Raw genomic sequence first — 25,563 nt, forward strand, 5'->3', positions numbered from 1 at the left:
ATCAGTTCCATGATACTCACGAGGGTTATGAAGTTGTCCCACATCATTGATTATGTGGGAATTGGCACCAGAGTCAAAGAGCCATTGTTGTACAGGCGAAGCAGCAGGAGCAGTGGGACGCGCATAGGGCAAGGGGGCAGCCGCATAAGCTTGAAGACGAGACAAATGAACCCTTCCTTCATATGACATATTGAGATGATTGAAGTAATTAATAACCGAATGACCATAACATTGACAAATCCGACATTGAATACGTCCAGATGAGAAGGTCTAGGAGGCAGAAGCAAAACCACAAGAAATAGGAGCTGGGCCAAGGATGCCATTAGAAGAGAATGGCTGTCCACGAGAAGAAGTTGGTGCAGGAGAAGAATCATTGATGTAGTTGTGGGAGGAGACACCGCCACAAGCATAGCCTCCATTGTGACCACCGCAGAACGAACCACCATGGCCACTACGCATAACATCAAAGGCAGAAGTGTCGACATCAGAAGGAATAGAGAAAGCATTGTGTTGTTGTTCTGCACTTAGAAGTAAAGCTTCCAAGGCATTGTAGGTGTTGGGAGTATCACGAGCTTATGCAGAAGCAACAGTGGTCTCATATTAAGGACCAACCTTGCTCATAATGATGACAACTAGATCAGACTTAGAAATAGGGGCTTCAGAGAGGGCAAGATTGTCGGCAAACACATTCATTTTGTCGAGATGGTTAGTAATACAGAGATCACCATGAAAAGTATTCATTAATTCAGTACGCATTTGAATAATACGGTTCTGAGATGTAGAGGCATATCATTCTTAAAGAGATGACCAAGCAGAGGCCGAATCAATTTTGTTGACAATGGTAACAAGAACCTTGGGAGTAAGAGAACTAGTAATCCAGGAGAGAATCATCTGATTAGTTTGTATCTATTCACTATACAATGGGTTAACTTTGTTAGTGAATTTTCCATTGTCATCAAGAAGGAAGGCAGACGGGCATTTGTTTTCATCGGTAACAAAAGAGAGGAGGTTGCGGCTGCGCAGAAAGGGAAGAAACTGAGCACACCAAAGAGGATAGTTGTTGTGGTCGAGTTTGATGGTGAGGAAGTTCATGACAGAAGGAGCAGCAACAATGGAAGAAGAAGACGCCATGATTGGGATAGGACCGAAAAAAAAAATTTAGACTATGAACCTTTGTCCTGAGATACTGGTTCTTGATACCATGAAAAATGTTATGTATGAATCTCAACTCAATGAATGAGTGAGCCAATTATCATTGGTATATATACAGGGTTACAAAGTAATCATGTAGTAAGATACAAAAACATAATTACAATCAGTATAGGAAAAGAACTAATCAATCTTGGACTAGGTTGCTGCTCGTGTGTCCGTGTGGGAATATGAATAAATGCCTTGGTCAGAGTTGGATTGAATCTCCTTGTCCTTGTTGGAGATGGAACATGTTGCATGAACCAGAGAAGAGACTGGTTCATCACAATGGACCACGAATATGCAAACAGAATTACCTAATTTTTGTGCTTGAAAACTTAAACTCTAATCTCTTTTCCTTTCTTTTTCTTCTGTAATTTTAGGGAAAGATATAAAAGCCACAATTTAAAGATAAAAGAGAAGCAAAAATTTTAAGAGAATAGTGCGAGGGCTTGTTAATACCAAGAATTTGTGCAGTTGACCCTGCGTGTCAATGCAAATTTTACTTATGTGAAGGTTCGCAATTAGTACGCTGGGAAAGTGTATGTTGTCGCTGAATCTCAAGTGTCAACTTTTTCTAATGAGAAACCAAAAGAAAATGTAGCAAATGGATATGTTTGTGATTCAAAAAGCTAAATTCAAAGGCCAAGGGATCCTCAGGTGGGAAAAAGGAAACCATGGACACTACACATGAAGTAGTGGAGAAATTTTCTTGTGCTTCCTTATTGGGAAAGAAGTATGAACCACTCTTTGACTACTTTATGGAGTTCTCTGATGTGGCATTTAGAGTTGTTGCAAACAACTATGTTACTGATGACAGTGATACTGGTATTGTTCATCGTGCTCATGTATTTGGTGAAGAAGATTATCGTGTTTGCCTTGAAAATCAAGTAATCAACAAGGGAGATAACTTGATTGTAGTTGTCGATGATGATGGACGCTTTACCGAAAGAATTACCGATTTCAGCAAGTGCCTATGTCAAGGATGCAAATGAAGAAATTATTGAAGTAGTGAAGGCAAAAGGAAGGCTAGTGAAGTCTGAAATGTTTACTCATTCTTATCCCTTTTGTTGGAGATCTAAAACTCCGTTTATTTACAGAACTATTCCAAGCTGGTTTATCCGAGTGGAGCTGTTGAAAGAAAAATTGTTAGAAAACAAGAAGCAGACTTGCTGGGTTCTTGATTTTGTGAAGAAAAAACGCTTTCACAATTGGCTGGAAAATGCATGAGATTGGGTTGTTAGTCGAAGTAGATTTTGTTAGAAAGCAATCAAGATCCCTATCATAAAGGGCCTAGAATACGCATGTAATCAGTAATTAATATGTATATATTTCCTTCCTCTCTTGTATAGTAGAATTGCAGGACCAACCTTGTTTATAGGGAACTCTCTGTATAAAGTTAGTAGACTAATATCAATACCATTATTCTGGCCAATTCTATTCCTCAGTCATTTGATTAGATTTTACATGGTATCAGAGTAGGGCTTCCCTTAGCTTTGCTCTGCCATGCTTTCGTTAGATTTTCTCATGCCTATACAGTGAGTTTTTTCTATTTTCCATTTTTCTTGTTTTGTGTCGTCAATCCTAGCCATGGGTAATGACCAAAGCTTGGATGAAGGCAAACCAAAAACCTTTAATCCATTTTTTATTTACATCCTTGTTTCCAATGGAGAAGATTATGCAACCTGGTGCTGATCATTCTCAGAGACCCAGTTTCAACAAATGTTTTCCATCATGAATAATAAAGCGACTAAGCCGTCATCGATCGTTCCAAAAGCTTAAACCACAGGTAGTGAACCAATTATGTCCAAATTTCGAGTGCATTCTCATTAATGGTTAATCGATAGTGGAGTAATAGACCACATCACGTCTTCCCCATACTTGCTCGACTCCACCACCAAAACCTCACTGCCACCGGTTGTATTATCTAGTGGAGAAAAGGCTCATATCACTTCTATTGACAATTTGTCTTTAAATTCATACATAGAATTGAGAGTTGTTTTGGGTGTACCTAGTTTCAAAGTTGATCTTATGTTGGTTAGCAAAATTACAATGGGTTTGAGTTGTCCGGTGACATTTTTTTTCCATATTGGTGTATTTTACAGGACTTTGCTACGAAGAAAACGATTGGTCTGGGAAAACAGTGCGGGCAACTTTACTACCTTGTGGCGTTGACTACTCAACAATCATTCCCCAACAATAAACCCTCTTGTAAACTTGTCACTATTTCGTCTATTTTGTGGCACATGCGTTTGGGTCAAATTTCTTCCAATCGCTTGGAATTTCTATCCAAAACTTCATTAAAATTCCCTTATTCTCATACTATAGTATGCGATATTTGCCCTTTAGCCAAACAAACACGACTTCCATTTGGTGCAAGTTCCATCTCTACTTCTAGTCTTTTCTCTTTTATACACTGCGACTTTTGGAGACCTCATAAAACCATTTCCCTGTCTGGAGCACATTATTTTTTTAACTATTGTTGACGATTTTTCTCGGTATACATGGATGTTCCTCATGCACCATAAATCCGAAACACAAGGCATTCTTAATTCTTTTTTTGCCTTCGTTCAAACACAATTCAATTCCAAAATACAACAAATCCGAGTGGATAATGGGGGTGAATTTTATTCTTTGCGTTATTTTTCCAAGATAATGGGGTCATTTACCAAAATTCATGCTTTTACGCACCCCAACAAAACGGGGTTGTCGAACGGGAGGCATCTTCTTGAAACTGCCAAGGCATTACTTTTTCAAGCTAATCTTCCCCTACGATTTTGGGAGAGGGTGTCCTTATTGTGCCTACATTATTAATTGACTTCCCACTCCAATCCTTGCCAAGAAAACACACTTTGAGAAACTATATCACAAACCTCCATCTTACACCCATATGAATGTTTTTGGGTGTCTTGCATATGCCACTTCTGTTCACCCCACTTTTAAATTTTCGCCCTGCGCCATCAAAAGTATCTTTCTTGGTTATCTCGCTGGACGGAAAGCTTATCGTTGATACGATTTGGACACCAAGTTTTTTTTTTACTAATCGTGATGTTGTTTTCTTTGAAGAAATTTTTCCCTTTCAGACCACCACTCATGACCAACCCGTGGCCACCAATACCTATGCTCCAAATCTAACTACAAAAGTTCCTCTTTTCCTCCCAATATCAGACCTGTATTGTTTCTTCTCATCTATCCATGTCTGACACGCCTCCTTCTTCCTCAACTATTCCAACACATGCTCTTTTAGCCTCATCCGCTCCTTCAATTACATCGTCTCCTTCAGCATCACCCTCTCTTACTTCAGAATCCTCTCATACTTCATAATCTTCTCCTTCACCAACCAATCTTATCCCTCTACCTTTAGACAATTTTCCTTCTTTCCTATGCCACCCATTTTTGTCCCTTCTCCTACTTCATTTGAGTCCCCAGAACCACCATATGCATGACCTTTTCGCCAATCACAACGCCAAAACAACCTTTCGTTCTTCTCAAGACTTTGTCTGCTCGCAGGTGACTTTGCCCCCAGACCCTTCGTCTTCACAGTCGCTTAGCCATTCACCAGGTACTCGTTATCCTCTTTGTAATTTTGTTTCTTACCATCAATGCACACCCAAGCATTTATCATTTATTGTCAATATTAGTAGGGATATCGAACCAACCTCTTTTGCAGAAGCAAAATCACATGTTCACTGGTAATAGGTGATGAACGCCGAACTTAAGGCTCTCTAATCTAATCATACATGGACCTTCACTTCCTTTCCACTGTGCAAACATCCAATTGATTGTAAGTGGGTCTATAAAATTAAGCGTCATTCAGATGGTTCCATTGAGCGTTACAAAGCTCGACTTGTCACCAAAGGTTTCACTTAAACCGAAATCATTGATTACCATGACACATTCTCACCCACAACGAAAATGATTACTGTGCGCTGCATTCTTTCCATTTCCTCTGCTCGTAACTGACCCCTTAATCAACTCGACGTCAACAATGCATTCCTTCATGGCGACCTTCTTGAAGAAATTTACATGACACCTTTTCTGGGACTTCGGTGATAGGGGGAAAACCTAGTGTGTTGCCTCAACAAGTCCTTGTATGGCCTCAAACAAGCCTTACATCAATGGTTTGCTAAGTTCACTGAAGTTGTTCAAGTGGCTAGTTTCGTTCAGTTGAAAGCTGATTATTCTCTTTTCACTTGTAGGAGAGGTAAATCATTTACTGCTCTATTGATTTATGTCGATGATATATTGATTACTGGCAATGATGAAAATGCAATCAGTTCCCTAAAAAAATTAAAAATTTCTTCATTCCTAATTTCGTATTAAGGATCTTGGTGATCTCAAATATTTCTTGGGCATTGAAGTTTCTTGTTCAAAGAAAGGCATTTATATTTCTCAATGAAAATATGCTCTTGATATTATTAAAGATGAAGGTATATTAGGTGCCCGACTTATTTCATTCCTAATGGAGCAAAGAACTTAGTTGTCTGATACAGGTGAATTGCTAAATGACCCATCTCAGTTTAGACGGTTGGTAGGTCGTTTGATCTACCTTACCATCACATGGCCTGATATTATATATGATGTACATGTCCTCAGTCGATTTATGCATGAGCCTCGTCGACCACATATGAAGGCTGGCCTTCACATACTCAGATACCTCAAAAGTGCTCCTGGCTAAGGCCTTTTATTTCCAGCTGAGAATACATTAAAGTTGAGTGTTTTTTGTGACTCTGACTAGGGCGGGTTGTCCCATCACTCGAAGGTCTACCACTGGATATTGTGTATTTCTTGGAAATTCCTTGATTTCATGGAGAACGAAGAGACAAAAAACTGTCTCACTCTCTTCGGCAGAAGCTGAATATAGTGCGATGACAGGAGCATGCTGTGAACTCACCTGGCTGCGGGGTTTGTTGCGTGACCTGCAGTTACCACATCCAGAAGCCTCATTACTTCATTGTGACAATAACGCTGCACTACATATAGCTGCGAATCTGGTCTTTCATGAGCGAACACTACATATTGAAATAGATTGTCATTTCATAAAATAAAAGATGGATCGATCATTACCAAGTATGTCACCTCCTTGCAGCAACTAGCAGATGTTTTCACAAAGCCTTTGGGTAAGGATTCCTTTTCAGTCATGATTCGCAAGTTGGGAGTTCTTGACATCCATTCTCCAACTTGAGGGGGAGTGTTAGAAAGCAATCAGGATCCCTATCATAAAGGGCCTAGAATAGGCGTGTAATCAGTAATTAATATGTATATATTTCCTTCCGTTCTTGTATAGTAGAATTGCAGGATCAGCTGCTTGTTTATAAGGAACTCTCTGTATAAAGTTAGTAGACTAATATCAATACCATTATTCTGGCCAATTCTATTCCTCAGTCATTTGATTAGATTTTACAGATTTTGGGGCACTCCACTTCCACTGTGGATTAGTGAAGGACGGTGAAGGAATTGTTGTTATGGATTGTATTCGGAGGCTTGAAGAGCTTTCTGGTGTTAAGATTTTTGATCTGCACTGCCGCAATATTGATCACATTACTATTTCCTCAAGCCGAGGTCCCGAAAATGGTGCTCTTCAACATATACACTGTGTTTGATTGTTGGTTTGAGAGTGGGTTCATGCCTTATGCTTATATCCACTATCCTTTTTTTGAGAATGTTGAACTTTTTGAGAAAAAATTCTGTGGCCATTTTGTGGCTGAGGGGCTAGATCAGACTCGTAGATAGTTCTACACTTACGGTGTTATCTACAGCATTATTTGGGAAACCTACTTTTAGGAACCTCATTTGCAATGGACTTGTCCTTGCTGAGGATGGGAAAAAAATGAGTAAAAGTTTGAAAAACTATGCTTCACCAAGGGAAGTTATCGATGACCATGGGACTGATGCACTACGACTATACCTCATTAACTCTCCTGTTGTGCGTGCGGAGCCCTTATGTTTCAAGAAGGAAGGAGTTTTTGGTGTTGTCAAGGATGTATTTTTTTCCTTGGCATATCAGTTCCTTGTTCATTATGCAAAATTTGGCCTAGTAACTCTTTTAGGAGCCCTTTGAAAATACGTTTGTAAAAGGGAATTATTATTGATCTTAAAACAAACATCCTAAAATTAGTGAAATTACAAAAATACCATTTTAGTTTCGTAAATCGTGGAACAAGTTGTCACATCAACCATTCTTATAATCGTACGACTTAAGACATGGCAAATTAAAATTAATAGTTAGCTCCAATTTAATAACCTCAAGTGAAAATAAAGTGTAATACAAGGAAAACTAAATTTATAGATAAAATTTGTAAACTAAATTATATAAAAGTTGATAATTAGATTATTACTTAAGCGTTGATAAACATGCTCATTTGCTATTAAAAACACATCATTTAGTTTGTAAATTTTATCTACAAATTTAGTTTATTTAGCATTACCTCTATATAAAATTAGAAATAGAAAACAAAACAATACGAAAAGTTCCGAAACCTTCATCCACCCCCAACCTCTACATCACACAATACCCAATCCACACCGCCAACCCTTTCCTCCTGATCGCCACCAACCCCCCCTCCTCTCCCCCTCCCCCTTCTATTTCTCTATTCTTCCTCTTCTCTCTCTCTCTCTCTCTCTCTCTCTACTGGACTACTAATACCACTATTCAAACCAATGAAGTACTGCTGTTAATTTTTGGTTGAAATTGATTTTAAGGACTCAATGATTATATGATTCATAGCAGGAACTACTCTTGCAATTAATTTGTTTAAAAAATAGTTTTATGTTTTCTATTTGGCACACTCATGTATTCTTGCAACTCCTTCTCTACTGTTAATTCGCAGTAGAGTTTTCGCTTGAATTGCATATAGATTCAAACATAGATACCAGATTTTTATGCAGACGACGAATAAGACTTTTAGTTGGTTTTTGCGGCTAACAGGTTTTTTATTTTTCGTTCATTTTTTTGTTAGTTTTTTTACTTAGATAGGAGTTAACTACTAAATTTGGTGTGTATGTCAGAGACTAGTTAATATTGCGGGTAAATGCACGTAATCTAAATCCATAGACTCGGAATCCAGCTTGAATTTTGGTTGAACAAAAGTGCTTAACGCGTTTTCAAATATTAAAACAATGCTTTCAACAGAAACCATCCGTAATTGTTATCAATACTGCAGTTTCACTGGGAAGGAACATTTACTTTTAACCCTTTATGACCTTATCATGTGTGATGTCTATGGTACCCTTACAATTAAGTTTTGTTATAAATCGTTGTTCTACTCATTGATCAGTAGTGTGCAGTCAGCTCCATGATTTATGTTAGTTTGGTGCATAAAATGTAGCACCCAAATCAAAGTCATATTTTGGTTAATTTGATAGAAAATAATTTTAATTTAGCAAATTACATATATGTCAGATACAAAAGCAATTCAAATATTATGTTTAAGATTATATGGTGTCTCTGTTTATTAGAACAAACCGATACAATTAAACAAGCGAAAATGGGATACTCTCGCCTCTAATTAATTTCCTAGCAAGGGAGGGAGGGCTTCATAACCCATATGACATATTTTTGTGCACTGCAACAAAATTAAGCTATGAACAGAGGAAAAGGAAAACCATGTTCCCAAATTTAAGCTATTTACAATATCAAACCATCATGATGGTCGGATTCTAACGGGAGCATGGATAGATAGAAATTCTTAGAGACACTACGAAGTATCTGTAATTTGTTGAGATGGACAATCCTATTTAGTGACGGCTTGGATCCACTCCGGCAGTCTTGAGCGTCTCTGCTGTGCGAGGCCTGTAAGTATCAACCAACAGCTAGCCTTCATTGGCATAATGTCCTAAATATTACAATCCATGACAAACGTTACAATTTGACAACATAATATATTTATGGAAAATGATGAATCTAAATCATTGATCTGTTTAATAATTCTTAACCCAAATTTACAAGAAGTAACAAAACAACATATAACATTTATGTTGCTAGAATTTTGTCTGCCAGTATAAGCATTTTACAATTAGAGTAATTCGTGCGTAAAAAATTACGAGCATGTATGAATGTATGTATACCTAGTAAAAGGGTCATGCTGGACTGAATCAGGCATGGATCGGCTGCTGGGCTCCTGAATTTGGCCAACCTTCCTGAGGAAAGATTTGTTGATAAACTTGTCGGATGAGCTAACGGCAACATCTGGGTTGTCAACCTCTTGCATGGATTCCCTCTTGCTCTTGTCGACCACAACCATCGGGGCATGCATGAGCTGCTGCAGAGCACTGTGCGTCCCAATCGCCACAGGCACCATTATAAACCCTAGCAGCACAGCAACGGGTGTGTTCTGTGGCTATCTAAGAAATTTCCTGGATCGATTGCATGCATAAATTAATTAAAATGCATAACATACAAAATTTCATGATCACTTGTTAAGTATCATCATCAATCATGATGCTTAAGCGCTAGAGTATACATACCAGATGCTTGAGATGGTAGACTGAGCAGCCTCACTATCACGAACGTTTTCTGCAAATTGTTTCATCTTCGGCGCGGCGGAGGTTGCAAAAGGTCGGTTCCCTCCCACCGGAGCCAGCATTAATCTTAATTTGTTCTATACAAACCCACATTAATTCATCATTTTACCAATTAACATTATCATAATTTATATATAACGTAACTAAGGCAATCGAATCAAAACAAAGAGATTATCATGATACAAAGCAAATGATCGAAAAGAAGAATTTTAGTAGACTTACGGTTGCCCAGAAAGGCATTTTCTTTTGTTTCTAAAGTAGTAACTCAACAGTAAACAAAATTCTGGATAAATAATTTGGACGAAATGGTGATGTTTACGTGCATTCTATTCTTTTGGGTGACAAACACGTGCACTTATATAACTAGGGAGGTCGTGGCTTTTGCTTATTCATTGGCAATGGCCAATGAGAATGGCCCACTGCGACTCCTATCTAGACGGTTCTACTCCTATCCAGACGGCTGCAGATGGTGCTATGCTAAGATAGCAAACCCCTACTTGCTATAGTTGGTTTTACCATATGAATCACAAGCTCTGAATGGAAGGCATGCATGTGATATGTATGTCCATCGTTGGTGTCTTTTAAAAGTTTCAAGTTCTGCATGTGACATGCATGTCCATTGTCGTATTGTTTGGATCTAAAATTATTGGGTTGGGCCGAGTATGGAATTGTTCTCGGCCCAGAAGCTCTGTTCGAGCATTGCTACAAACCAGCCGGTTCATGGGCCGCCTAGCTAAAAGTTGGCCAAGCCCTGTTTGGAAAAGAATATTCCAGATGAAGGAAGTTGATGGGCCCTATTGCAAAGCAGATGAATGAAGTGGTTAAGTCCTAGTACAATTTGGATTCTCGACCAACAATGAATATGGCCTCAAAAGGGGGTGAGTTCAAAGTCCTAATAGAAGTGGGATTGGCCGAGATAAGATGGATTGGGGTAAGGAGTCCTAGTTCGAGTATGGTTAGGATTGGGTTTTTGCTGCTATGAATAGAGAAATGAGGGTGCAATTCAGGGACATCCAATTCAACACACAACTACCCTGCGCAAAACCTATCAAACATTTTGAGATTTTTTATTTTCTTTTTCCCACTGACACATCTTCAGTTTGGATAAACAACACTGTGAAGGCAACCGGTGAGCACCTTCAGTTTGGATAAACAGCACTGTTGCCGTAGAATCAGCCGATCGAGGAGCACCTTCAGTTTGGATAAACAATACTGCATCGAGGCTGACTGGTTACCTATCCAAGTCTCAGTCGAGAAGGGTTTCCGAATCCTTATTGGTAGAGGTCATCTTATTAGCCTTTTTGGTGAAGTAGGGTGTTACGAGTTACGAAATTCGGCGTATTGAATGCTGAGTGATTTTATGATTGGATACTCACAAGTGAGTTTCAGAGTTCGGCATTCTGACAGCCGAACCACATTCATCATTAAGACATACATCATCGTTGAATATATGTGTCTGTATAGTCTGGTGTTGATTCGACGTGCTTATACTTTCACGAATATAATCACTGTGACCGAATCCGGCGTCGACGATTTGTGAACTTCGCAGAACTAGCAGCCTTGTCTTCAGGCTCGATAATCCGAAGGCCGAGATTTGTTCATTCCTCGGTCGCAATCGCAAGATAAAGAAGTCAACAACGCGCTCAACGCAACATCAACAAATTTTACTCCTCGGCCGAGCTCGGCCAACAAGTTAGCATGCCCCGCATTCAATCGAAGGACGTAGTTAGCTTATTAGTCACTCGGCTTGCGCGCCACATAGGTTCTGTAATTTTTAGAGTCAACACATATATAGGAAAAGGGATAGTTTAGTTGTGGTCCCTGGTTCCTAATTGTTATAGACTCAAACCTTATACATTTTAGATTTTTAATTGAAGTCTCTCTCCTGCTACATAAATGACAAAATAATAATAATAATAATAATAGAGATGCAATAATACCAATAAAGACTCAACCGTTTTTTTTTTTTGTTGGTTTCATTTACACTACCAATTTAATTATTCAAAATTGCTTATGGGTTATGATAAAAAATAAAAAATAAATAAAAATTGCTTATGTTGCATTCTAGATTATAAAAAAAAAAAAAAGGGATTTTTTTTAATTTTATAAAATGAGTACCTTTATATAATAAAATTTGGCTACATTTTATATATAAAAAATTGGTACATTTACATAAAGACGTGGGTACATTTTATAGAAAACAAAGGTTACATTTTATATTAAAGAAAGGAACATTTTAGATTAAAAAATAAATAAATTTTACATTAAAAAAATGGTTACATTTTTACATAAAAAAAATGGTACTTACAAAAAAATAGGGATACATTTTACGTATCACAAAGTGGTACATTTGTAAAAAGAAAAATGGGTACATTATAAATAAATTATAGGTACAAATAACAGGTTAAAAAAATTATGAGTACAAATAAAAGTTTAAAAAATAAGGGACAAAAAGAAATTAATATATGGGTACAAATTAAAATTTAAAAGAAAATAGGTACATTTAAAAGATGATTGCAAATTAAAAAAGAGTACAAACTAGAAATACAAATACATGATAAAAAGTTTAGCCATAAATATAATATATCAAATGTAACGTTTCTAACACTAAATGAGTATATTTAAAAATAAAACTTAATTATCTTGACATGTAAATATTTTGTTTTTGAATATTTAATGACGTTTATGAAAACCGAAGGACCTTGATCAAAATTTGAAAAGGAATAAAGTTTTAATCAATGGAGTAGAAAAAATAAGGATGGGAACCTAATTTCTCCATAGGAAAATTTGTGGACTTATTTGGAAGTACCTTTAAATAACTGAAAGCGTTTTTAAGTTCTAAAAGCACTTTTAAGTGACTTGAAGTGTTTCAAGATTCCCTTACATTTTTACTAAGGATTGATTCAAAAAATACTTTCATTAAAAATATTTTCAATTATTTTAAAAATACTTCTAAACAAACCCTACGTATAGTTTCGAAAACTACCAAGTTCAGCCCATTCTATTTAAATTGTCATAATATGGGGGCCAAGATATTTATAAGAATATGACCATTTACTGATTTACATTTCCGCCTTTGCACATGAATCATAGGTTACATGCGCCAGTGCTGGAAATTACCGTCTGCCACAATCATTGATGCCGAAAAAAATTTCAAGTAATTGTTTAACAGTCACAAAAAAAATAGCAAGGTTCAACTTTTTCATCTTCAATTATATTTTTTGTATGAGTTTACTGTTTCTTCACGTGTACAGTACACCCAACAAAATTAAAGAACTAACGGGAAAATTCATTACTTTACAAGTATATTTTGAAAGTCACAGTGACCTTTAGACTAGGGTGGTTCGGTATGGGATACCGAACCGAAAACTATATACCAAATACCGAACTGAAAAAGTTCGGGATGAGATTTTAGCAACCGAAACCGATCCAAAATTTTGCCTTTCCCGAATTTCGGTATTCCCGAATGTTTTTCGGTTTTTCGGTACGGTTCGGGACGCAGCCAACACCAACAATCTCCAGTGGCTTCTTCACAAGCCTCCTCCTGAGAGAGATCTTAATACCATTCTCCTCCGCCACCTTCACCATTCTCAGAAAGCAACGACCACGGCGACGGCTCCGAATCCACCTAGCTCCCAACCCCACACCCACTCCTCTCCACAATCACATCTTCTCATGCCATTTCTGCACAAATCCTTTAGAACCCACAAGCAAAAATCCAATCTTTTTCTTCGAGCACGGCGGCGACTCTGAGTCCACCTCACTCCTAACCCCACACGGCCACACCCGCTCATTTTCACAATCACATGTTCTTATGCCATTTCTGCACAAATCCTTCACATGCAAAAATCCAATCTTTTTCTCTCGAGCTTCAGTGATCATCAAATGGAATTATTTGTTGTGGGTTATGAATCGTGCATGCGCAGCGCTGAGGATTCATAACCCAGAGACGAGAAAGCTTCAGAGAGGATAGAGAGAGAAATGGGTCGAGGCCAGAGACGAGAGAGCTTCTTCCTATCTCTGCTTCCCAACACGAAGACTGCTTCTCTCATCTGCCTCAAGAATCAAGATTCAAAACCAAAACAAAAGCTTTGTGCTTTTAGTTTCCAAAAAAGCTTTGTGCTTTTATCCCAAACCGACAAGGCATCACCATCACATGCCTCTTCCATATTATTTTATTTTTGTTCCTTTGCTAGTGGAACCGAAAGGCTCTGCTTTTTATTTTATTTTTTCATTGTTCTTTGCAGATGTAGCGCTGGAAAGTAGGAACCAAAAACAAGAGAAGATTTCGGGACTTCGGGAATACAGAAGATTTCGGGACTTCGGGAATACCGAAGAAAAGAAATCTGGAAACCAATTCCATACCGAATATTTCGGTATGGGATTACCAAAGTTTGGGATAGTTTCGGTTTGGGATTTTTCGGTTTGGGTTTGGGATTTTTTCGGTTTGGTTTGGGATTTTCGGGAATTTTTTCCAGCCCTACATGCAAAATTAGTGGCCGGTCGTCGAAAAAATTGATCTAACCGTTGGAAAAAGTTGACTGGTTGGAAACATTGTAGAATGGAGTGGCAATCTTGTAATTTTCTAAACTATGTGGTATTTTAGCTAAAATTTTTGTTAGAATTGATATTTAAACTTAAAAAACCCTTCCAATAATTAAAAATATTTTTGACGACAATAAGCAGAAAAAACTTGAAAATAGTTTTGGATTATAAACAGACACATTTAGTGAACCAAAATCACAAGAACTAATAATCCTTGTGAGTATTTATCAAGTATAGCAAAAAATTAACTCTTAATTTCAAAAATGTCACTTTTTATAAAAACTTTCAAATATATCCAAAATTTCACTTAAATAGATACAAATACCCTCAAATTTAACAATTAAATAAATTAAAAGTTTTTTAGCTACTATCATCTCAAGCTCCGGTTCAACTTCACATTCGCTTCTACACTCCAACACCACAACCCTATTCCCTTTGACCTCCTCATCACCGACATTAAGCACTGCCATGGTTACCGTAAGTGGGAGCAGCAGAATTTCAATCATGCCTTCAACGCCTTTTTTCTTACTAATATCTTTTTAGTTTTAAATACAAAATAGTTTTTAAAGTTAATCCACATGTCGTTATATAATTATATTTGTGAGACCCACATGGTGCCACACAATCACACTAACAGAGCAATTAATAGATTTTTCACGAAAAAACTAAATGATCATGACGAACAAATTTAAAGAAAGACTAAAATGATTCAGTATAGACAAATTCAAGAACACTACTATTGATTATCATTAATTGTTAAGGACTAGATTAAGGAGTTATGTCAATGTCACAAATCATTTTGGCTAAAAAACCTTTAATTTGTTTGATTGTTAAATTTGAGGGTATTTGTGTCTATGTAGGTGGAATTTGGATATATTTGTGCCCCCTCAGGACTTAGATTCGAGGCGTACAATCCCGGCATCAAGGCATTTTCGCATCGGCATCTTCGAGTTCTCTTGGTGTAGGACCCATTCCTTTATTCATTAAATCTTATGTTATTTCTTTTAATGTTTTAGATTAGTTGTATACTCTGAACACGTTCCTCATTTGCATATTAATTATATTTAAATTTATAATTCTTACTTATTTCTTGTTCTCATGCATTCTAATACGGCTTTGTCACCTTCGAGTGTTGGCCAGCACATGCCTACCCTGGTATTTGGGAAATATCAGGGTCGGGTGTGTCAATTAAGATGTAGCGAAATGCAAGTAAATACACACAACTTAAGCCTAGAGATCATGATCCATTGTCGTCCTTGCATTTTTGTTTAGAAAAATTTTATTGGTACCCAAATTTTCTCCCTATACACACGACCTATAACTTTTTATTTTGAAATTTCAGTGTTACCCCATATAGAAAATGAGTTTCGAAAGACAAAGGATAAAACGAAAAAGAAACCCGTTCTAATTCAGTTGAAAGCTTTCCACATAGGTATGAAATAACCGTTTGTTAGGACGACTTCTTTTACGATGTTTCTTACATTCGAGCTTGTTGGTGTTTACATAATCCATTGATAGTTGCATAAATGACTAGAATATGGTTTTCTATTGGAATGTCTCAGAGTGTAATCTTCCTATTTAATTGTGCTTTAGCTTTACTTACTTCAATAGCATATTTTTATGCAGGCCTTACAAAAAAGGGATTAGGCTAAGCGCATATTTCCTCTTTCTATTAGTGAGGTTTTCGAATTAAAGTTTACTTGTTTACTTTAAAGAGTAAGGAGAAACTTTAATTTTATGTGTAATGCTAGGGAAACCAAATTTTCAAACCAAATGATGTGGTCGTTGACGATTAGATTATTACTTTTTTGAGAAAAGATTGATAGATTTCATTAAAAGTCCAAATGGACAACAACACAGTTTCATATTAGCTTCCTCAAATAGAAGGTCTGAAATGAGGTCCAGTGGAGCCCCATCCCAGGTACAATTAATTCCACAAAGAAGGGCAGCACGCGCTAGGCGATGAGCAACACTATTGGCTTGGTGACGAACATGGGTAGAAGAAGCCTCAGTGACTGATGCTAACAAAGGTTTCGTGTCTTCGATAATATGCCCAATGACTGACATATTAGGAAAAGGATCACGAATTGCAGCAACAATCTAGAACGAATCACTTTCTAAAATAAAGTTTTGAAGTCCCTTTTGCGTCGCCAACATTACGCCATCTTTGGCTGCCATCGCTTCCTCCTGAGGGGGAGAGAAGATGTGATCAAGCTTCGTAGCAGAAGCCACCAGAAGAGAGCCCTGATCGTTTCTTATTATGATCCCAATTCCCCCTGTTTAAGATGTTCATTCCACGCCCCATCGACATTAATCTTCAGAAAGAGGCCCTTGGCCGAGCCCATTGAGTCTGCATGAGGGTAGGAGTAGTGCCATAAGTGGGGAGAATAGTCTTCTTAAACTCATGCCACCAGCATAGACATCGAGCCATCACTAAGTTCAGAGACTCTATTTTGTCATTCCACAGACGATCATTCCTAGCACTCCATATAGCCCACATAATCATAAGGCAAATCTCAAAGTTGTGCTGGATGAGCTCAGTAGCCCAATTCGATAAAACTTCTAGAAAAGAGCATGAACCCGCTCGATGGGGAATTCCTGTAAGAGTATATAACTGAATTAGTTAGATTGTGCCATCTGTCAGTAATACAGTGGCTAGATTGAAGACTATGGTTAGGACAGTTCAGATATGATAAGGTCAAGGTAGTATATAATATAGCTTGTGTAAGAAGATTAGAACAATGCAAAAATAATAAAGAAAAGAAGATTTCTTTCTCTCTCTCTCTAAGCTTTCTGATTCTTTCTCTTCTCCCTTAACTCTTCTGTCTTTCTGGATTCTATGTATGGTATGGTTAACATGGTATCAATCGCTCTCGTAAGTTTCGATCGTAAGCTTCGATCGTAAGCTTCTTCGATTCTGGTTTCTTAAGCTTCCGCTCCATTCTTTTCTTCTTTCTGAATCATTCTTTTTCTGATTTCTGGGTTCTGGTGTTTGCCCATTTCTTTGATTTTTCCTCTGAAAATCTTTGCTCACCACCTGTTTGGTTTTATTCCTCTGAGAGAGTTCTTACTATGGTTACTGCAAATCAACTGCAAATCTTGCAGTCCCCTATTACTGGGTTGATTTCGTCTGTGTCAACTTCGGTTTCGGTTAAATTGGATGATTCTAACTACCTTCAATGGCATTTTCAAATGAAGTTGATGCTTGAAGGCTATGGAATTATGGATTTTGTTGATGGAACAAATCCGTGTCCGTCTCAGTTTTCTACTGATCTGGAAGTTACTGCGTCTGGGTCTGGTATGAGAGTTGAATCGGATTCATATAAGGTTTGGAAGATGCATGATCGGGCTCTCATGCAACTTATCACTGCTACCTTGTCTCCCATGGCTATTTCTTGTGCAATTGGGAGTAGTAGTGCTAGAGATTTATGGGTTCGTCTTCAAGAACAGTTTTCTACGGTAAGCAAGACTTCTATTTTCCAGCTAAAGTCTGATCTTCAAACAATCAAGAAAGGGGCTGATTCTGTCTCCCAATATCTTCAACGCATCAAAGAAACAAGAGACTATCTAGCAGCTGCTGGTGTTACATTTGTTGATGAGGATATTGTGATCTTGGCCTTAAATGGTCTACCTGCAGAATACAATACGTTCAGATGTGTTATTCGTGGCCGAGAGAATGTGATATCGTTGAAGGAATTTCGTGCTCAGTTACTTGCTGAAGAAGCCACTATTGAAAACAATTCATGTGTTTCCTTTCCTACTGCAATGCTGGTAAAGGAGCAAGGTGTTACTTCTGGGGCTTCGTCATCTTCAGATCAAGGTTCTTTCTCAAATGGATTTCACAATTCTAATGGTTTTCATGGGAACTCTGGTCAATCTTCATTCTATAATGGGGGTCACAAGTCCAAATTTAAGGGTAAAGGCAAAGCTACGTATAATCAAGGTCAGAGATTTGGTTCGAATCAGGGACAAAAGTTTTATCATTCTAAACCTACCGTTCGGGATTTTGCTCCTAGTATACTTGGTAGTCCTTCTCAGGCTCACAATGGTAATTCTCTTTCCAATGTCATATGTCAAATATGTTCTCAACATGGACATTCTGCTGCTACATGTGTGTATAGATGTGCTAAGTCTTCTGAGAATTGTCAAATCTGTGATAGAAGTAATCACACGGCTAAGACATGTTTTTACAGAAACAAAGAAAGGAATTATCCATCACAAATGACTGCTATGCATACTGTGTTTCCTGGTTCAATGCAATCTCAGTATATGAGTGCTATGCCTCCTGTGTCTAATATGTCCTCTGTGAATGTGGTTCCTTCCATGAATGCATCTTCTTCCTATGCCATGAATGCATCTTCTGCCATACCTAATCCAGTTTCTTCTCAAGTCTGGCTCACTGATTCCGGGGCAACCAATCACATGACGAATGAATTGAGTAATTTGTCCGTTGCTTCACCATATTCTCAAACTGACACAGTTCAAACAGCTGCTGGTGAAGGTTTGCAAGTTTCTCATATTGGCGATTCCCTTTTAAGGACTTCTCCACAGTCTATAAAATTGAATTCTGTTCTTTATGTTCCAAAGCTATCCCATAATCTGTTGTCCGTTCATCATATTTGCCTTGACAACAACTGTTGGCTAATTTTTGATGCTGCTTGTTTTTGGATTCAGGACAAAGCCACAGGGAGAATCTTGTTTAAGGGCCTCTGCAACAATGGATTGTATCCCATTTCTTCATTTCCTGTCATTCCTCATATTCCTCAAAAACAAGCCAATCAAGTTGTTGCTTGTCTTGGACACACTGTCACCTCAAACTTGTGGCACTCCAGACTAGGTCATCCCTCCAATCCTATTGTCTCTCTTATACTTAGGAAATCTAATGTTGCTATTACCAAGGATGTGTCTTCTATAGTTTTTCAAAGTTGTCTAGAAGGCAAATTTAGTAAACTTCCTTTTTGTTCATCGACTTCCAAATCTGTAATTCCTTTTCAAGTTGTACATAGTGACCTATGGCGTCCTGCACCTTGTGTATCTGTGGATGGATTCAAATACTATGTCATATTTGTTGATGAATGTACACGGTTTTGCTGGCTGTTTCCTTTGCGAAATAAATCAGATTTTGTCTCTGTGTTTGTTTCTTTCTATCAATATGTTTTTACCCAATTTTCAGCTCGAATTAAGATCTTGCAGAGTGATGGGGGGGGGGGAGAATACATTAGTAAATTTGTTCAATCTTTTCTTGCTCAACAAGGCATTCTTCATCACAAATCTTGTCCTTATACCCCTGAACAAAACGGGTTGGCTAAGAGAAAGCATAAACATATTGTTCAAACTGCCTTTACTATGTTACAAACTGCACATTTGCCTTCTAAATTTTGGACATTTGCTGTCAAACAGCAGTTTACTTAATAAACAGAATGCCATCACCTGTTATTCATAATAATTCTCCCTTTGAACAATTATATTCTGTTATTCCAGATATTCATCATCTTCGAGTCTTCGGGTGTGCTTGTTTTCCATTGTTAAAACCTTATAATAGCAACAAGTTTCAACCTAGATCTACTAAGTGTATATTTTTGGGATATGCTTTGAATTACAAGGGGTACACTTGTTATGATCCCTGTCATGAGAAGACTTATATATCCAGACATGTTATTTTTAATGAGATAGACTTTCCATATGCCACAATGGTTGTCAAACCCAAGCTTTCTGTGTTACAATCATCTCCCTCTCCTGTTCCCTGTTCCTCTGTGCTTCCTAATCTTGCTAATATCCTGGTTACCCCTTTCACATCCTGTTCTTCACCCCACTCCTCCAATCTGCCCCATTCTCAGCCTAATATCCAATCTTCCTCTCAACCCTCCCCTGCTCCTCAATCCATTGTTGTGCAAGATTCTTCTGTGGTACCTGAGTATAGCTCAGACACTTTGCATGTGGTTCATGACATTCCATCAATGAATCTGCACCCTATGCAGACACGTTCTAAAAGTGGGATTATCAAGAAGAAAGTTTTCTTGGCTTCTGTTAACAGTGCAGCTGAGGTTGATTTAACTACAATTGAACCAGCCTCTTATAAGTCAGCTTTGAAAGTTCCAGTCTGGTATTGTGCCATGCAAGAGGAGATTGCAGCTTTGCATTCACAGAATACCTGGAGTTTGGTTGATCTGCCACCTAATAAGAATTTAGTTGGCTGTAAATGGGTGTTTAAAGTAAAAAGGAATGCTGATGGAAGCATTGCCAGACATAAGGCTCGGTTGGTAGCAAAGGGGTTTAGCCAGGAACAAGGTTTGGATTATGGGGAAACGTTTAGTCCTGTGGTCAAGCCTACCACAGTTCGATTAGTTCTTGCTCTTGCTGCTCAGTTTAATTGGCCCTTAAGACAACTTGATGTTAAAAATGCCTTCCTTCATGGCATTTTAAATGAAGAGGTATACATGTCACAACCTCCCGGGTTTGAAGATTCTAGATATTCATACTTAGTATGCAAGTTACACAAGTCTCTTTATGGCTTAAAATAGGCTCCGAGGGCTTGGAATGATCGATTTACTCAGTTTTTACCACAGTTGGGTTTCAGCAATACATATTCTGATTCTTCACTGTTTGTTAAGTATGTTGGTGCTGACATTGTGATTCTTCTGTTGTATGTTGATGATATAATCATCACTGGAAGTGCAGCTGCAACAATTCAACAAGTCATTGCCCAGTTAACCAAAGAATTTGAGCTTAAGGATCTTGGTCCTTTACATTTTTTCTTGGGTATTCAGATCACTAGAACTGCTTCTGGTTTGTTTCTATCTCAGGAAAAGTACATTCAAGATTTGTTGAAGAAATCTGATATGCTGGACTCCAAACCTGCTGCCACTCCTTGTTTGCCTTACCATAGGCTTATTAAGGATGATGGCCAACCGTTTAATAATCCAGCTCTATACAGAAGTCTAGTTGGGGCTTTGCAGTATCTTGTTTTTACCAGGCCTGACATAGCCTTTTCTGTTCATCAAGTTAGTCAGTTTATGCAGGTTCCCATGCTATCTCACTTCACTGCTGTCAAACGAATCTTAAGATATCTTAAAGGTTCTCTCAGTCATGGAATTAGTTACACCAGTGGAGAGTTGATCCTCAAGGCTTTTAGTGATGCTGACTGGGCAGGGGATCCTAATGATCGACGGTCCACTACTGGCTTGGTGGTATTCCTTAGCAATAATCCCATTGCTTGGTCCTCTAAGAAGCAACAGATTGTGTCTCGATCGTCCACTGAGGCGGAGTACAGGGCTTTATCAACTACTGCTGCCGAGTTAGATTGGGTGCAGCAACTTCTTACCTTTTTGAAGATCCCCCTCGAGTCTACTCCTGTTTTATTCTGTGACAATATGTCTGCTATTGCTTTCTCTTTTAATCCTGTCCAACATCAGCGGACAAAACACATTGAAGTAGATGTTCATTTTGTTCGAGAGCGTGTGGCTCACAAGCAGCTTCTCGTGCAGTTTGTCTCCTCCTCAGAACAGTTTGCTGATATTCTCACTAAAGGCCTCAGTTCCCCTTTGTTTGCTACTCACTGTTCCAACCTCCAGCTTGGGTCCTCCCAACCTGAGCTTGAGGGGGGATGTAAGAGTATATAACTGAATTAGTTAGATTGTGCCATCTGTCAGTAATACAGTGGCTAGATTGAAGACTATGGTTAGGACAGTTCAGATATGATAAGGTCAAGGTAGTATATAATATAGCTTGTGTAAGAAGATTAGAACAATGCAAAAATAATAAAGAAAAGAAGATTTCTTTCTCTCTCTCTGTCTAAGCTTTCTGATTCTTTCTCTTCTCCCTTAACTCTTCTGTCTTTCTGGATTCTATGTATGGTATGGTTAACAATTCCAAGAGGAGATGCCAGCCACATGCATCTCGAGTAGGAACATTCCCTCATAAGATGGTTGGTGGATTCACCCACAACCCCGCACAGAATTGAAAGAGCCGAAGTAACGAAACCTTGAGTAAAAATAGCATTTGGCGCGGTTATTGCGTTTAAATGGTTTTTCTGTTTTTTAAAGTACACAATAATATAAATAATGAAAAAACTCTACGAAATAAAAATTAATGATTCATATAAATCGCTTAATGGTAAATGCAACATATTAGATTATTATTTAAGTATTAATTAACGTGCTTATTTTATATTAGTGACACATCATTTTGTTTGTCAATTTAGTTTAAAATTTTGATGAGAGCGCTTAAAGCAACTTGATATTGCACCTCCGTTTAGGTTGATGGGTGTGTCGCTCTCGGAGTCGGAGGTTACAACTAGCAGAGGAACAGGTGGTGGACTTTGGCATAGTAATGATGGTTACGTGGGGATCGTGGAAGACAAGGGTAAAAAATGCTTGGATTTGGGATGGTTCCTTTCAAATTCACATGATACCGGTACTTCTTAAATCCAATTATCAATTTGCTTAATCTCAACCATTAAAATTTAGTCCAATAAATTTGCTTGCAGAGCCGTAGTTTTTTTTTCGTCATAAATTCAGCTATTTTTTTAATTAAACCAATTCGAGGTTTAAACCTGATTATGAACTTCTCCTACTTATATTCTTATAAACCTAACCACATTTCTTTTTTGGTTCATAGCCTAAGACCATTTTATTAAGGGGATTACCGATTGCGGTCCATTTGGTCCAGTGATAATGGGTGAAGTCCATATACAATTATATAATGATAATTGAGGTCCATTACATTAAAACATATGTCATGTGGATTATTTAGTGGGTTACCTTGTTGCTTGAAATTTCACCCACTGCCATTCTCCAAAGAAAGGCATCTCTCTCTCTCTCTCTCTCTCTCTCTCTCTCTCTCTCATAGTTAATTGGAAGCTGTTGGAAGCTGCTGGTTTTGACAAAATGCTTGGGCAGTTTCATACAGATCAAATGTTTTTTTATTATAGTCAACATCTTCAGTGAGTAAACTGGGGTTTTGTTTGATTCGAGTTCATTATCCCAATCTGTATTGCAGGTTTATTTAGATTAAATAAACGTATTGTGTAGGTAAATGTGTATGAATCAACCTGTGTTGTAGGTTAGTAGTCTAAATCAACCTATGTTGTAGATTAGTACCTTGGTGGTGTTAATAATCCCATATTGTGGGTTCATTTGATTTGTTAACCTAAAAATAAGAGTCCTTAGATTTGTTAATAAACCTGATGGATTTCAAGTATTACCAAATCTATGATGTAGATTAAGCCCCTTTAATTTGCCTTGGTTGCAGGTTTGTAGATGTGACAAACCTTGAAACTAAGTCGTTTGTTTATTGTTTTGATCTTCACCTCGTAAACCTTTTAACTTAAGGAAAACTAATGAAAATAATTTGAAAATTTTGAGTTTTAATGAAAAACGACAAAATAAAAGATAAAGTGAATAGTACCAGGATTAACTTTTTAGTGTAAAAATGTGATTTTTTGTTAAAGTGAACAATATTGGGATCTTTTCGTTAAAGTTCCCTTTTAACTTATTGGTGTTAATAAACCCATGTTGTAGGTTCATTAGATTTGTTATCCTAAAATAAGGTTCATCAGATTTGTTAATAAACATGATGAGTCCCAAGTAAAGGTTGCAAGTTTGGTCATGCGTGTGCTGGTTAGGAGCTGTGGTTCTTCTAAAAATAGCAGTTTATTAAAAAACGGTTGTCAATGATGGTACAAAGCAGAAGCAGTGTCTATTATGCTTCTAAAAAAGTGGTTTTTTTTTTCTTTCAAAAGCATAGTGAACAGTGTCAATTTAATGAAATTTTCAAATAATAAGTATACCCCCACATATTTTGCAAAATTACAATATTTGCTCTTGCATTATTCTCTTTGGCAATTATAAAATCACATCCAATACCATATTATTTTTAGTCATATAACATATTCACAACAATTTTATATAAAAGTTTACTAAACACTTAGACAATGTTATGGTTTTTTTTGTTAAAAGCACTTTTACAAAAAAAAAAAAAAATACTTATCAAACACTCAACAAGTTTATTTTACAACTGTTTATTCTCATAGCACATCAAAAATAGTTTTTTTTTTAAGCACATTAATACTAAACTAGCTCAACATCTGCTAGAGAGGTTGGATTTGTTGCTTAATTATGTCAAACAAAAGTTATATGATGTAAATTAAAAACTGAGATAGACATGCCTACAATTATGCTAAATTAAGTGTCACCGTTACAAATAATTATCATTTTGGAGTCCTAAACAACTCAGGGACATAATCGGTATTTGAAAAGCTCATCTGAAGAATTAGGCGGACTCATCATTTTGAAAAATTAAAATTTGCTTAGTTGGAATAAAAGTAATGAATCTAAATCATAAGCAAAGTGTGTTGGACTAAACCTAATAACTAACTAAATTTTTGGAGTTATCTCTTCTATTAAATATAAATTTGGATTCTCCCCTTCTCTTCTTGTTATATTAAATCCTACACAGCATTGCATCATTTATGTTTGCATGTCGGGAAGTGTTAATCAACGATCATATAATTTTAACGTCGACCATTGTTAGAAACTTCTTGATAGACTTATTTGATATGCTTTTGTACACGTAGGAAATGTGTTTTTATGTCCATTTGTCATGCACGTACTAGCTCCACATGGCGAACCAAAGGGTTTACATGTGGCAAGATTAAACGATGTACACGTACGACCACAGTCCTATTTTGAGAGAAACTATTTTTACGACTCAAAATGAACCTTGAGATCACCAGATGGCTTAAGGAAAAGTCTTAGCTTCGCGTGAAGTATGAATTTCCCTAGGCTACGTACGTTGACAGAGGAAACTTAACTATAGGGATCGGAGACACACTTCGTCACTTCAAAAAAAACTAGGGGCTCGTGTTTAATTTGCTAAGAAAATGTTTAATACAAATGCAGCTTAACAATTGTTCAAGTTAAGTTAATTACACAAAGCTTATTGTTACTACCCATTTCCATATATATAATTACACTGATCAAACTAACTCCCATCCAAGGAAGTGTTTCTTTTTTTCTTTTCTTTTATTTTTGAAAAAGAAAAGAAAAGAACATATCCTAGGAAATAGGAACCTAAAAATACGTACATACACACACTATACGCGTAACTAATTTGCCAGAGTCTTCCGCGTCTTTACATATAACATATTCTAGGAAATGGAAGCCTAAAAATACGTACATACATGCACTAGTTTCTCTTAGTCGTCTTTACCTATAAAACTCAAGGGTAGATACGAGGTAGAAGATACTCGTTGAAGAAGCGTTTCTTTTCTCATTTACACAGTCATCTTTGAGTTGAGAGGAAGGAAAA

At 37.3% G+C, this 25,563-nt stretch overlaps 1 protein-coding gene and 1 pseudogene across 1 annotated transcript; one reads left to right on the plus strand and one right to left on the minus strand.

The window, feature by feature from the left end:
• The first annotated feature begins 1,165 nt into the window (after positions 1-1,165).
• LOC103944802 lies at positions 1,166-7,249 on the plus strand (annotated as a pseudogene).
• A 1,676-nt stretch (positions 7,250-8,925) lies between these two features.
• On the minus strand, positions 8,926-13,299 carry LOC125471406. Its single transcript, XM_048571727.1, has 4 exons — positions 13,153-13,299; positions 9,655-9,788; positions 9,256-9,459; positions 8,926-8,980 (listed from the first exon to the last, which is right to left on the minus strand). The coding sequence occupies exons 1-4, from the start codon at positions 13,297-13,299 to the stop codon at positions 8,926-8,928; spliced, it is 540 nt and encodes a 179-aa protein (XP_048427684.1).
• Positions 13,300-25,563: the final 12,264 nt, after the last annotated feature.

This window comes from the organism of the source record quoted next, unplaced genomic scaffold (assembly GCF_019419815.1).
Source record: "Pyrus x bretschneideri cultivar Hongxiangsu unplaced genomic scaffold, Pyrus_bretschneideri_v1 Contig6, whole genome shotgun sequence".
Lineage (NCBI taxonomy): Eukaryota > Viridiplantae > Streptophyta > Magnoliopsida > Rosales > Rosaceae > Pyrus > Pyrus x bretschneideri.